General features: G+C 34.9%; 1 protein-coding gene across 3 annotated transcripts in view; it reads left to right on the top strand.

Annotated features, from left to right (window-relative positions):
* Positions 1 to 15,095, top strand: part of RNF138 (ring finger protein 138) — a 44,626-nt gene that overhangs the window by 1,881 nt on the left and 27,650 nt on the right. For all 3 annotated transcript variants that reach the window (XM_051970282.1, XM_051970283.1, XM_051970284.1), the window contains exon 3: positions 113 to 276. In XM_051970282.1, the coding sequence (XP_051826242.1) occupies positions 113 to 276 (164 nt within the window). The remainder of the gene's footprint in view (positions 1 to 112; positions 277 to 15,095) is intronic.

The following is a 15,095-nucleotide window of genomic DNA, read 5'->3' as shown; positions in this document are numbered from 1 at the left end:
TCCTACTCCTTCCCCCCCTTCCCCGCCCCCCCCCTCCTGGCGCGAGCCGCTTCCTGACGCTGCCGCCGCTGCCGCTTCCCTCTCCCCCTCCCCCTCCCCTCGGTGCGCGCAGGGAGCCAGGCCCGGGGCCGCCGCCGCCATCGCCGCCTCCCGCCAGCCCCGCACCATGGCTGAGACGCTCTCCACCGCCACGTCCTACACCGAAGACGACTTCTACTGCCCGGTCTGTCAGGAGGTGTTCAAGACCCCAGTGCGGACCGCGGCCTGTCAGCACGTGTGAGTAAATGCGCGCCCCAAGCTCCTCCCCTTCTCCCCGGGGTCCCCACTCCGAGCCCCGGGTCTGGGTCCGGCGCGCACCCCACTCCGTGCACTCTAGAGCGGTCCCGGGGGTGTTCCTCGAGGCATGGAAGGAAGCGACTGGAAGCCCGGCCAGCGTTCCTCTGGCCCGGCTCGGCCCCTCCCCCCCTTCGACTCAGGCCTCGAGGATCCCCACCTTCCTATCCCGCATTCCCCGAGACCCCCGGGACTTTCGAACCCCAGACTCGGCAGATCCGGGCCTGCAGGCCCCTTTATCCTGCTTGGCCTCAGAGAGAGGTCGTCAGGAATGGGGGCCGGGGGAGTGGGGGTGGGGCGGAGGTGGTGTCCTCAGAGCGCTTTTGGGGCTAGATTTGGATTTCAGTTATTCAGGTCGCCCGGGAGACCGACGTCCGCCGGGCAGTTGTGCCGGCGCTGCTGTGGTATCTCCCCTCCTCCCATTCTCACGAAATTGGGGTGGAGGGCGGGGTCTCAAAGGCTTTCACGTTTTCCTCTTGTCCCTTAAAGGTTTTGCATCTCTCGGATGGGTTACTTACCGTGTAGGGCCCCCAGCCAGCCACCTTTTTTCCTTTGTATTATCAGCGCTTTAGTAGGACATAGTGGGTTTTCAATCAATGCTTGTTGTCTTGGTTTAAAGGCTCTCTGAAAACTTGGTGTCTGGTTGTTGTGGATTGATTTCTTTTGAGTTGGAGGATATAGTAATATTTTCGTTCCTCTAATTCGAAAAAAAGAATAGTATTTCCGTTTCCGAGAGTTGTAGCATTTTTTCCCTCTCCGGTTTCCAATCCCTTCGGTTTCCATTTTGTTTTGTTTGTAAAGTGAAGAGAAAAGAGGGCAGAATGGGGATTGTATCTTTGGGGGATTCAGGTCAATTAAGAAGCTTTTATTTGGAGCTTTTTTGTGTTGGTGGTGGAATGCTGATAACTGGGCGGTTGAATACTTAAAAGCGAGGCTGCTCCTGCCTGCTTGAAGCTTTTATTCTATTTTACGACCCAGAAGCATGGAATGTAGGATTAATTTTGAAGTAAGGAATTGAAAGCAACTTGATTATGAGATTTAGAATTGGAAGTGATCTTAGAACAAATTTAGTTCCTCCTTTCATCCGAATTTGTAACAGGAAACGGAGGCCAGGAAAGTTGTGACTTTGGATTATACAGATAGTAAGGAGCAGAAATCCAAATTGATCAAAATTACTTAAGCTTCCTGGGCCTCAGTTTTTCTCATCTAGAAAATAAGAGGGCACTTCTAGGTATCCTCTGAGATTCCTTCCATTTCTAGAGCTATGAACCTGTTTTTTCTTTGCATAACATCCGTGATACTGATTTTTGGAGACTACACAAATGATTAATAATTCTTTTGTCAACGAGTCTTAAAAAGTTTTACGAATGAAAATACTTGTGACAGTAAAGAAAGGAGCATGGATGGCTTATTAACCTCATTTAATAGTTTTTTCTTTTAACACCTGAAACAAATCCCACGGTCCTTTAAAAGTTTTTTTTTTTTAAAATTAAAGGGTTCTTAAACCTAGGATTGTAATTTGAAATAAACTGTATTTCAATATAATTGATTTTCCTTATGATCCTATTTTTTTATACTTTTCCGAGACATCCTGAGAACGGGTTACTGGTTTCCAAAGTCCCTGAGGCAAAAAAAATTTACATCTTGCTTAGTGGATCTTGTTGGTTTTGGAATTTGGTGGACCTTGGTACTTTAAAGTGTGGTGGGGTTAGCCACTTACTATTAATAAAAGGGCCTTTGGCAACTCTTAAATGCTTACATTAAGTTGATAATCTTTAAGAGATGATCACCTCTGCTTTCCTATAGCTAAGAATCCCTTTTTGAGGATTAAAAATGTTATCCGAAGAAACAACTTTGATAACTTTTTGTTTCAGCTTCAATAAAATGGAGTTTCTTAAGAGGAATATTTTAGTTACTGATATTAAGGTTTAAGTGTCTATAAGTAAATATTTTGAAAAGAAAAAAAATGCAATAATGTATACAGTTCAGTTTTATTCTTACTAATACCATTGCTTTGAAACTTAAAATTTTAATTTTTTTCTATTAAATACCCCTACATTTCCATTTTCTTCACTTAGGCATTTCCACCTTCATGATTAAAAAAAAAAGCAATTAGCTAGATTAGTACTTTAGCAATAGGCTTCCATTTTATTTTATTTTTTATTTTTTATTTATTCATCTTATCTTTATATCACGTTTATTTCTCCTTTTCTCTTGTACTCAGTGCTATCCCCTTTAACAGAATAAATCAGAAGAAAAAATGCAATTTAGCATAACTAATCACAACATAGTGAATGTGTTTGACAATATATACATTTTACATCCCTTGTCTTACTCTTAAATAAAAAGAGAAGGAAATTAAGTTTACAATTTTCATAACACATGAATTTTACCTGTAACATAACTGTAGATGTTGTTTGTATATGTTTCCCCACACAATTTTTAAAAAAAAATTAGTTGGCTTATTTTATCTTATTGAGATTGCTGTGAACCCTTTCCATTTTTATAGCTTAAAAAGTCAACAGTGTTCTTTTACTGGTCTTCTGAGCAGTGTAATTCCCATACATTGAGCTACTTTAACTTTTTCCTTAGCCTGTCTGAAGTATAGTGCCATAATTTGCTTTAAAGACATGCTAATATCTGGTCATAATAGGATAAAGGAAGATTAAGAATTCAAGATTTAATTTTTAAAAATTTAGTTCAAAGTTATAGATTTTTTTATTCAGAATTTTAAACAGCCAATAAAACGAACATTGACATACCATATTAGAACAGAAAGGATTGTACTTAAAAATTCAAATCTATTATGTATGGCTTCCTTTACTTTTAAAAACATGTAACTTAAAAAGCTGTCTTACTTGTCTTGATTCCTTCTCTTCTCTCTTTTTTTTTTTTTTTTTTTTTTTGAGGGAAAGTGGGAACCTATCTCTAGTTTCATCTCTTCCCTGTTAAACAGAATGAAAGAAAATGAAAAAACAAAGCCTTTTGTAACAAATGTGAATAAACAAAACATCTTCACATGTTCATGTGTATGATTTGTTCTGCATTTTGAATACTATTTTGTCTTTGCTTAGCAAGCTTCATCATCATTCCTCTTGAAATTTCTATCTTGTTTGATCATTGTTCAAGTCTTTCAAAGTTATTTGTCTTTAAATGTTAATGATATAAGTCGTTTTGGTCCTTCTTACTTTACTGAGCTTCAGTTTATGAAAATTTCCCAGTGTTTCTGAAACTCTTCCTTGCATCCTTTAGAGCATTGCATTCCTGTACCAGAATTTATCTGTTCCCCAACTGATGGCTTCCCTTTTAATTTCCCATTATTTGCCACCACAAAAAGGGCTATTATAACTATTTTTGTAACATGGGTTCTTTTTATCTTTGGATTTTTTTTTTTTTTTTTTTTTGGTCACAGGCCTAGTTGTGGTATCCTTGTATTAAATTAGGTATACAACTTAGTAACTTGGGGCATTGTTCCAAATTGTTTTTTAGAATGATTGGACCAGTTCATAGCGCCACGGTATAATAATTGTCCTTATTTTATTTCAGGCTCTGTCACTTGTCTTTTTTTTTTTTTGGCCCTCTACCAATCTTGAATGGATATGAGGAAGAACCTCGGAGTTTTTAATTTGCATTTCTATGGCTTCTTTTTCCTTGACCCAGTTTTGAGAAAATTTTCATGACCCCAGGCATATAGATATATAAAATAGGTATACAAATCAAACATTTACTAATAACAAATTATAATTTCACGGCCCCCATAGTTATAAGATTCCATATGGGATGGCTACTTGCAGTTGAGTAGCTGGGATTTAGAACATTTTTTTCATGTGATGACTGACAGCTTGGATTTCTTTCTTTGTAAACTACTTGTTTATAGCCTTTATGTATTGGGGAAGTGGCTCTTGTTCTTAAATTTGAATCAGTTTCTTAGATAATTAATTGAAACTTACTATAAAGATTTTTTTTCTCCCAGTTATGTTTTCTCTGCTAATTTTAACTGCATTGGTTTTGTTTGTGGTAAAATCTTTAATTTTAATGTAATTGATATATAATTTTTTATCATCTCCTATATTTTATTATGAATCTTTCTCTTCTCTCTCTCCATAGTCAATCAACAAGCATTTAATAATTACTTACTATGTCCCAGGTATTGTGCCTGGTTTTAAAAAGATAGTCCTTGGCATGGAGCTTCAGTCTAATGGCAGAGTTGGGGAAGATACTTGAATTGCTTCTCCAATTTATTTATGAATATCATATTTATTTTAGTGTGGTTGATATGAGATGCTTTATCTCTATCAGACTTTTTTCCTTTTCACTCTTTGATAACTTTTAATGTAATTGGTTTCCTTTGTAATCAAATGCATTTTATTTTTTACATTTAAAAACATTCTGAGGAGTTCAAAGGTTTTATCAGAATGATAAAGAGGACCATGACTCAAAAGGCTATCTTGGTCTATAGCAAATTTCTGCCAAATTGCTTTGTAATTTCTCTAGCAGGTTTTGTAATGTTCCTCCTTATACTAGTAGTTTGGTTTATCATATACTAGGCTCCTTTGTTCATTTGATTTTTCTTTGTTGTATACAAAGTTTTTTGGCCCTCTCCATTTTTAAATTGGTTTTAATAATCTTGTTGTTTCATTGCATAGTTTGAGATTTAGGTTTGCTAGGCACTACTTCTTTTGAGGTATTTGACATTTTTTTCTCTAGATAAATTTATTTAGTTCTGTAAAATAATTTTTTACTATTTCAATTATTACACTAAGTAAATTTAAGTAAAAATTGTTATTTTTTTATTCATAAGGAGTATTTCTTCAGGTTTAGATCTCTCATTTTTATTGTTTTTTGTTCTGAACTTAAAATAATTTTAAAAGCATTTTCATCTCCAAGACAGAACCAAAAAAAGGGATTGTAAAAGAAGTTTTGAATTTTCATTTCATATTTATTGCTTTTTAAGAAAAGTATGTAATAAATGCAATATTACTTTAAAATTTTTTTTACTTGTCTGTGCTTACTTTGGAACTTCATCCTATTCAGAACATTACTTAAAAAAAAATTTCAATGGCTTTTTTTGCTTCACTGTTGGTAACTACCTTAAAAGCCTCTCCTTTAATTTAAAAACTTAGGAAAAAAAATCCTTGTAACAAATAAACATAGTCAAGCAAAAAAATAATTGGAAAATGCGTGCTTTTTTATATACCTTGTATTGATCACCCCATTCAAAAGGTGTATATAACATGCTTCATCAGAGGGCCTCTGGAGGTATATTTGGTCTTTGAGTCTATTAAGTTCTTTAGTGTTGAAAAATTTTCTCACTGTGTTATGATATATAAATTATATTCTGGTATTTTGGAATACTTATTTCATTCTTAATATATATTACCAAAGAATAACTGAAATTGTCTCTTATAGTTGCATTCATATACCACAATTTGTTTAGTCATTCCCCAATTGATGGGCCTCCCCTTAGAATCCGTTAATTCTTCCCTTCTCCTTCGTTCTCTTCTCCCTCTTCCCCAATCCATTCCTTGAATCAGATTGGTTTTGTTTGCAGTTATTTCTTTTCTAGCATTTTTGACCTTCTCTGTCACCCAGTTTCTATTTATCTGCTCCTGGTTGTTTTCTTCTTGAGTCTGATGGATCCCCATAGAAAATTCTTTTTTTGATTCCCCTTTGTCTGAAGAGTGAGATACATCTTATGTTCCTTCTATGTTTTTGTGTACTACTGCTTTCTTGCATTCTAATATTGAGAAAGGGTCTCCCTTTTTCTTTTATGTATGTGTATTCCTTTTACACTCCCTTCTCTCAAATTCTCAGAACAAAAGCATTCCAATCCCCAGACCCTCTTATTCTTAATATTCTTTGAAAACATGAATATCCAGAAGGGATACTTTGTCAGTTAGAATGTTGGTATTACATTATTATACATGTCTTTTCAGTTGATGCTCAAGTAAATGTATTACTTCTGGTGTCTTTTAACTCTGTTTTTATTTCAGAGTTCCTTACTCAGCTTTGGTCTTTACTTCTAAAACGCAAGTCTACTTTGCCTTTAAAAGCCACTTATCCCTTTTATAAGATTCTACTTTTCAATTCTGATAATGTATTTGTTTCCAAAAATAACCACATAATTAAAACCACAGGGCTTCTGGGGAAAATGGTATTTGGAATACAACTCTCAAAAACATCATCAGTTATACCCCTAAAAAAGATACCCTAATAAAAAGTTGTAGCACAGTTTAATACTTACAAAGTTAATCCGAAATTTGTGACACTGAAGTAAAATATTAGTGTATAGCCTTGGTCTCTGCTCTGTCTGTACCTGTGTGTTGCTACCAGTTGAACTGGACTGGCAGAATTAATGTATTATAAGGAGCCCAGGGCAGCCTCAGTGATTCTGAGATTCTCCCAGTGGTACTTCACTTTAAAGAAAGCTGAAGGATTTTTGTGCGTGCGTGTGTGTGTGTGTGTGTGTGTGTGTGTGTGTGTGTAAAAGTGGGCCTTGTTACGGTTGAAACTTATAAGTTATTGTGAAGTGGTGGAAGGAGAATTTTCTGTAATTACACAAAAACTTAAGAATTCAGATTTTGTGGATATAGCTCACTGTCTTATTTTTTCTGTGTGTGAGCATTTTGTATTTCAACAGGGCACATATGAGTACTGTTCAGTGATATGCAGGTTTCTGATTTCTCTAGTTTTCTCATGGGAAAAATGACTATTTTACTTTTGCATTTGCATAGTTTTTGATTGTCAATTTACATCTTTGGTTTTTTAGAATTTTCTATTCCAATATTTCTTTGTAATATTTATAAGGGAAGCTGTCTACATTTTGCCTATGACTCTCTTGAGACTTTTCTTTTTAAGTATCTTTTGATGAGGTGATTGGTAGATTTCTTTGTTTTCGCTGTTGCTTTAATAGATCTGGGTACTTCATTTTTGGTATCTTGAAATAGGTTTTTTTTGTTTTAAATCATGTTTTTCAGGGAGATCTGATAATTCCTAAATTAGATTTCTCCTTCAATCTTTACATTTTCCCAATTTTTTTCAATATTTTAATTTTGTTATAAATTTTCTTTCAGGATGTCAATTGTTTGCTGTATTGTAATATTGAGAGTCCTTACTTGGGCAAAGTTGCCATTTTCTGTCTTTTTATCTATTTAGTTTTTTATTTTCCTCAGTTACATGTAAAAACATTATTTTTTTGGTTACACAAAACATTTTTTAAAATCTTTAAATCATTTTGGGAGAGAAAAATCAAAACAAAGGGAAAACCGACAAGGAAAAAAAAATGGAAGAAAAAAGGGAAAAAAAAGTGGACATGGCATGTGTTTTACAGTCAGTATTCATAGTCTCTCTTGGCAATGTGGATGGTGTTTTCCATCCAGAGTTTATTGGGATTGCCTTGGATCACTGAACTGCTAAGAATCAAGGTCTATCATAGTTGGATCATCGCATAATCTTGCTGTTGCTGTGTATGTTTTCCTGCTTTTACTCGCTTTACTCATCATCAGTTCATGTCTTTAGAGGCCTTTCTGAAATCAGTCTGTTAATTTTTTTAATAGAACAGTAATATTCCATTAACTTCATATACCACAACTTGCTTTAGCTATTCCCCACTTGATGGGTATCCACTCATTTCCAATTCTTGAACACCACAAAAAGAGTAGCTACAAATTTTGCACATGGGGATCTTTTTCCCTATTAGTTCTTCTAATTTTCCTGTTTTCATTTCATCTTTTATCTCTTGTTTAATTTCTTCTGGGTACTTAATATAGTTCTTGTAGAAAATTCATTTTTCCCTTTGAGTTTCTGCTTGCAGTTGTTATGGAGTAAAATTTCCTAATTTTGGAGAATCTCTAGGTAAAATAGATATCCCTAAATATGTTTGTTGATGACTTTTATTTCTCTCTCTAATCTTTGTTCCTGAATTGGGCCTTTGTGCTATGTCACTCTTTTTTGGAAGAGAAACTCATCAACATTACTTGATCTTGCTTTGTGTTCCCCGAGTTCCACTTCCTGAGGTTAGACCATCCTGTTTATTTCAGATTTAGGTGTTTGTTTTTTAGAGTCTCTAACATCTTAGGACTAAATGCTAAGGGATTTTAGGCTCTCTGGACACTTGGGCTCTTTGAATTAGTATGCTATTCTGTAATGTCCAGGCTAGTTCTCTGGAGAGTCCCAGGACAGGCCTTGGTATTTAGATGGAGAAGTGAAGGAGGCAGGAGAGCTACCATGTGGCTGGTCAAAGCTGGATTCTGGAGCCTGGAGCCTGGAGCCTGGAGCCTGGAGCCTGGAGCCTGAATTCTTTTCTGCCTTTGGCTTAGAGAGCCTTCTGTGAGACTCCCTTAAATACCTCAGTACTATTACATCACTACAACACACTGAGCATGCACAACCGTTACATCACCATAGAGAACCATCATCTCACACTGAGTAGGTGCTCAACCACAAGCACCATGATGTCCTTGATTCAAATATACCTTTTCAAAATTCCAGCCCTTTACACTATGCCACACTTTCACTTGATAGCTGCCATTCCCTTTTATGAGCTATCATCCTTGTACTTTCTCTGTTTTTGCTGTTAATTGCATTGGTTTGCAGGTTTTTCATGTTTTTGACTTATTCCTACTTATGCTTGGAGACAATTATCTGATTTGCTTCCATTGTCTTTTCTTTGCCAAGTAGGGCCTAGGGCCCCCCTTTTCCTTTTGTCCCTGACTGTGTGTAAAATCTGAGGCTAAAATCACTAGTTTTTCAATGAATATCTTGTTCATTATTCAGTCTGCTGTGAATTTCACATTTTTTCTGTAGTAGATGTTGAGGAGCTGAGCAGCCTGCTCTTCAGACTTTTCAGGCAGTCATCTTGGCCACAATTCTTTATTATGCAAGACTTTTTTGGTGGGTAGATATTATTTTGTAGGGGGGAATGTAATAGGTATGGAAAGGACTTTGGTGTGGTGCATTTGATAAAAAGCATTCGATTTGAAGTGTACTTGGCTCTAATACTTAGTATCTTACGTAAAATTGGGATTTGAGAAATATTTCCAATTGACAGATGAGACTAGCTATAACAGAAAAGAAACTTGCTTAAGGAATCAATTAAGTAATTGATAAAGTTGAGACTTTTGAACTCAGGTCCTTTTTTGTTTCACACTTCTACTGGACTCCTTATATAGTCTTAGTCAAGTCATTTCTCAGGGCCACTTCATTTGAAAAATGAGTAATGTAAAAACTATATAACTTCTAAAATCTCTTCCAGTTATCATGGTGGCATTTTCAGTCACTTTATGAACATTGATTTCCTAGTCTTCAGAATGGCATCCCTCCTCTAGATCTATAAAAATCTGAATATTGATAACAAAAGGAATTGAAGATCATTCAGATTGTTTAGATGACTGTACATTTCTCCCTGTCTTTTCTTGGAAAACATGAAAATAAAGATTATGGTAGTCTTTTCATTTATTTTCTCACTATACCTCCCCTTCCCCTTTATCTGTGTTTATTTTTACGAAAGTCTCTGAGAAGAATGTGATACAGTTCTGAAATTGAGGAAAAAAAGGTTTTTGAAAGAGTTAGAAGGGGGAATAACATTAATATCAGAGGTCAAGTAATGCAGAATTTAGAATTTACAAAGAATGTCTTTGTCTATAGTTAAGCTATCTTAGTACAAAGAAATTTAACTTCTATTTTTGTGGTCTTTTGAGATGTCTATAGGTCTACTACAGTGTCTTGCATATAGGAATGGGTTGATTGGGGGCATATATCTTTGAAGGGTTGAGGTACTTTATTAATAACATCCAAATGAAGGTAAAATGCTGTTCTAACTAATGTTGGAGATTTTGTTTTTCTAAAGATTTAACTTTGTCTTTATATGAGTGGTTTATTCTACTTGATTATTTAACAACCAGCAGAGTATCAATATATGGGTATCATCTGTGACTCCATTGACCTGAACAGTTATCAAGTAAGGCTCAAGGGTAAATGGGGGGGTTAATTTTATACTGATTATTATATTCAAGTACTTGGAGAAAAGGGGTAGGTAGAAAAGTTTGTAGGTGAAATTTTTACTTCAGTTTAGAATCAATTATTTATCTAATATTTAAACTGCTTTGTACTAGACATTTGTGCTCAGTCCAGGGCAGATACAATGAAGAATGAAACAATCCTTACTGGAAATGAGCTTGCATTCTAATATGGAATGTTACAATTATCTAGTTTTTTGTGTTGGTGCTTTATCCTCTATTAGATTATAAATCCCTTGAGGATACTCTATTATTTTATTAGGCAATTATTCAATAAGAGCTTGAATTGAATCTAAATCAAAACAAAATGAAATTAGAATTGAAGGCTTTTAAAGATTTAAAACTTTATTGAGTTGGTTAGTTGGACTGATGATACTTATTTTGGAACCATTAATAGGAATAATCTAGGATTAAACAATGTTTTGAAGCAGTGCTAGAACTAGATATCTTTTCTATCCTTATCATGCATTTTTTTTTATTATTATAGCTTTTTATTTACAAGTTATATGTATGCATGGGTAATTTTACAGCGTTGACAATTGCCAAACCTTTTGTTCCACTTTTTCCCTTCCTTCCCCCCCATCCCCTCCCCCAAATGGCAGGTTGACCAATACATGTTAAATATGTTAAAATATAAATAAAATACTATAAGTCCAAAGAGTTATTTTGCTGTATAAAAAGAATCAGACTTTGAAATAGTGTACTATTAGCCTGTGAAGGAAATCAAAAGTGCAGGTGGACAAAAATATAGGGATTGGGAATTCTATGTAATGGTTCATAGTCATCTCCCAGAGTTCTTTCACTGGGTGTAGCTGGTTCAGTTCATTACTGCTCTATTGGAACTGATTTGGTTCATCTCATTGTTGAAGAGGGTCATGTCCATCAGAATTTATCATCATATAGTATTGTTGTTGACATATATAATGATCTCTTACCATGCATTTTTAAACTTAGCATAATTCATACAAGTTTGGCTTTAGGGAGTTTAGAGGACCTGGTAAGTCAGAATTCCATTGCAACCAGGTGGCACGGTGGATAGTGTCAGGCCTGGATTCAAGAATATTCCTCTTCTTTAGTTCAAATCTGGTCTCAGACACTTAGTAGCTGTGTTACGTTGAGAAAGTCATTTAATCTTGTTAGCCTCAGTTTTCTCATATGTAAAATGAGCTGGAGAAGGAAATGTCACATACCATATCTTTGCCAAGAAAATTCCAAATATGGGGCCATGAAAAGTTGGACATGACTGAAATGACTGAAAATAGCTTTGAATTAAGTGTTAGAGATAGGTTGGATCTTAAAAACATGCTTTCATTTATCAGTCTAACCAAATTAGTCTAAGGTCACTTAGACCTGCCAGTCTTGCCCAGTCCAGTCCAGACAGTTTTACTAGTAGTTTTCTTTAACATTTATATGTGGACATTTATTTTTTTTTTCTTTATGAATCATGTTGGGAGAGAAAAATCGGGGCCAAAGGGAAAAGCCATGAGGAAAAAAAAAAAAAGAGAAGAAAAAGGAAAAAACTCTGAACTTAGCATGTGTTGATTTACATTTATTCTCTATAGTTCTCTCTCTGGATACAGATGGTATTTTCCATCCAAAATTTATTGGGACTACCTTATATCACTGAATCCTGAGAAGTACCAGATCTAACATAGTTGATCATTGTACTATCTTACTATTGCATCATGTAAATCTTTCCAGGCTTTTTCTAAAATCAGCTTGTTCATTTTTTGCAATAATATTCTCATTTTTTTTCTTTTTCAAAATACATGCAAAAATAATTTTCAACATTCATTCCCTATAGAACCTTGTGTACCAATTTTTTCTCCTTTCTCACCTCCTTCCTCCCCTTGCCAGCAAACAATCCAAGATTAGTTAAATGTGTGCAATTCTTCTAAACATATTTCCACGTTTATCATGTTGCTCAAGGAAAATCAGATCAAAAAGAAAAAGAAACCAAGGAAGCATACCAACCACCATAATAAAAAAGGTGAAAATATTAATTTGTGATCCACATTGTCTGTATAGTCTTCTCTCTGCATTAAGATGACTCTCTCCATCACAAGTCTATTAGAATGGCCTGAATCACCTCATTGTTGAAAAAAAGCTATGTCTAAGTATATCAATCACATAATCTTGTTGTTATGCAATATTTTCCTGCTAAACCTAGTTTCACTCTGCATCAGTTCTAATAAATCTTTGTAAACCTTTCTAAAATCAGTGGTTCATCATTTTTTATAGAACAATATCCTATTACTTTCATATTACTTATTCTGCCATTCCCCAATTGATGGGATTTACTCCTATTCCAGTTCTTTGACATGGGCATTTACTTATATTCCAGTTCTTTGATACCCTCCAAAGCTGCTGTAAACTTATTTGTACATGTGGGTCCTTTTCCCTTTTATGATTTCTTAGGGGTATAGACATAGGTATAATGACACTGGTGGGTCAAAGGGTATGGAGTTTAAATAAGTCCTTTGGGCATAGTTTCAAATTGCTTTCCAGACTATTTGGATCAGTTTGCAACTCCACCAACAATGCATTAGTATCTCAGTTTTCCCATATCCTCTCCAACATTTATCATTATCTTTTCTTATCTTAGTCAATCTGAGAGATTATTTGTATTTTTCTCATTAATAGTAATTTGGAGCATTTTTTCGTATAACTAGATAACTTTAATTTCTTTATCTGAAAATTGTCTGGATATGACTTTGACCATTTATCCATTGGGGATTGGGGATTATTTTCTTATACATTTGACTCAATTCTTTGTATATTTTAGAAATGATACCTTTATCAGAAACAACTGGTTGTAAATTTTTTCTCCCCAACTTTCTACTTCTAATCTGGGCTATTGGTTTTGTTTGTGCAAAACCTTTTTAATTTAATGTAATCAAAGTTGTCCATTTTGCAGTTCATAATGTTCTCTAGTTCTTTTTTGGCTATAAATTGTCTTCCTTTTTAGATCTGATATCCTTTGCTCTACTAATTTGCTTACATAATATTACTCTTTCTACCTAAATTACATACGCATTTTGACCTTATTTTGGTAAGGGGTGCTAAGTTTTTTGACATATATATTATTTTCCCCAACAATTTTTGTCCCTAGTGAGTTCTTAACCCAGAAGTGGAATCTTTGGGTTTATCAAACAATAGATTATTGTAGTCATTGGTGCTCAAGATATTTAAGCCTTATAGTTCATACACAAGGGAAATATTTGGCCAACTCTCCTAAAATATAACTTGTTCAGTGTGTCTTCGAGGCATGAACTTTTACAATCCTGGGTGTTTTTTTGTTTATTTGTTTTGTTTTTATTTTTTAATAAACATCAATGTTCTTTATAAAATGTGGCACCCAGAACTAGACAACAATAACTGTAGTTTGACCAGGGCCTAGTGTTATGTGATCATCACACCTCTGTCATGGATTAAATGCATCTCAGTATAATCTAAGATTTTATTATTAATAGATTGCCATTCACTAAAAACCCGCTTTTTTTTTTTTTTTTTAAGCTGAACTGCTCTCTGGACATCTTTTCATTATGAAGTTGATTTTTTAAAAAGCCCAAATAAAAAATTCTAAATTTAATAGACAAATGTGATTTTTAGTATATCTGGCATAGTGATGATGATGATGATGACAATGATGACAATGATGACAACGACCATGACAGTGGTAATAACTAGCCACTTAACATAGTGGCTTTCTAGTTTGCAAAGCACTTCACAAATACCTCATTTGATATCCTCACAATTATGGGAAAATAGGTGTTATTATCCCCATTTTAGAGATGAGGAAACTGAGGGAAAAAAGTTAGTTCTTGTACTGAGGATCACATAGCTAATCAGAGGCTGAATTTGAGCTTGAATCTTTCTGACTCCAGGTCTGAGAGCTCCATCATCTTTTCAACCTAGTTGCCTTAGTTGATGAGTTTGCTAACTCATCAACATCTGTTTGAATTATGAATTTGCCATCAGTGTGTTAACTGTTGCTCATGGCTTTGTGTTACAACTCATCAACATCTATTTGAATTACGAATTTGCCATCAGTGTGTTAACTGTTGCTCATAGCTTTGTGTTATCAGTAAATTTGATAACTATTCTATCTCATCTTCCAAGTTTGTTAGGGAACTTTGTTAGCTACTCTTTTGCTCAGCTAGTTCCAAATGTATCTGAGTAATTAATCTTTTTTCCCTTGTTTTCTAGTATTATATTCATTTGCCTGTTTTATCCCTGTAATAAACCAATATGCTTCTTAAGTTGAGAAATTATTGCTATGTAATGTCTGTTTGAATTGAATTGATACAGACCAGTAGGATCACCTTGTTCTTTTGGAGGCACAGAAGACAAGACTAATTTGGTCCCAGAAACAATTCCTTAGAGGGAAATAAGCCAATTTGTTGGAAGTTTTTCTGGGTTCTCTATGTACTCTTTAGTGGACACATACTTTTGGTAACTTCCTAGGGAGGTTTGGGAGACATTAGTTGGGTAGTTTTTAGGAAGTAAAAGATATTTTTATATATGATTGCTTAATTGCTGTTAATGACTGTAGGAGAGGCTCCATGGGATTATGGATGGCTATTTGTCCCAATTTTGAAAAGGGAGAACAACGTGGATTTTTCCAACTGTAGGTTAATGAACTTGATATTAATTTCTGAAAATACTTTTAAATTTCAGTACTCCCATCTATTTGGGCATTAGTGCCCACTGATGGGAAAGTACAAGCTTTTTTCTACCTGGGAG

This window comes from Antechinus flavipes, chromosome 1 (genome assembly GCF_016432865.1).
Source record: "Antechinus flavipes isolate AdamAnt ecotype Samford, QLD, Australia chromosome 1, AdamAnt_v2, whole genome shotgun sequence".
NCBI classification, from domain to species: domain Eukaryota; kingdom Metazoa; phylum Chordata; class Mammalia; order Dasyuromorphia; family Dasyuridae; genus Antechinus; species Antechinus flavipes.
The sequence above is the reverse complement of the archived record's forward strand: the minus strand, read 5'-3'. Positions and strand labels throughout refer to the sequence as shown.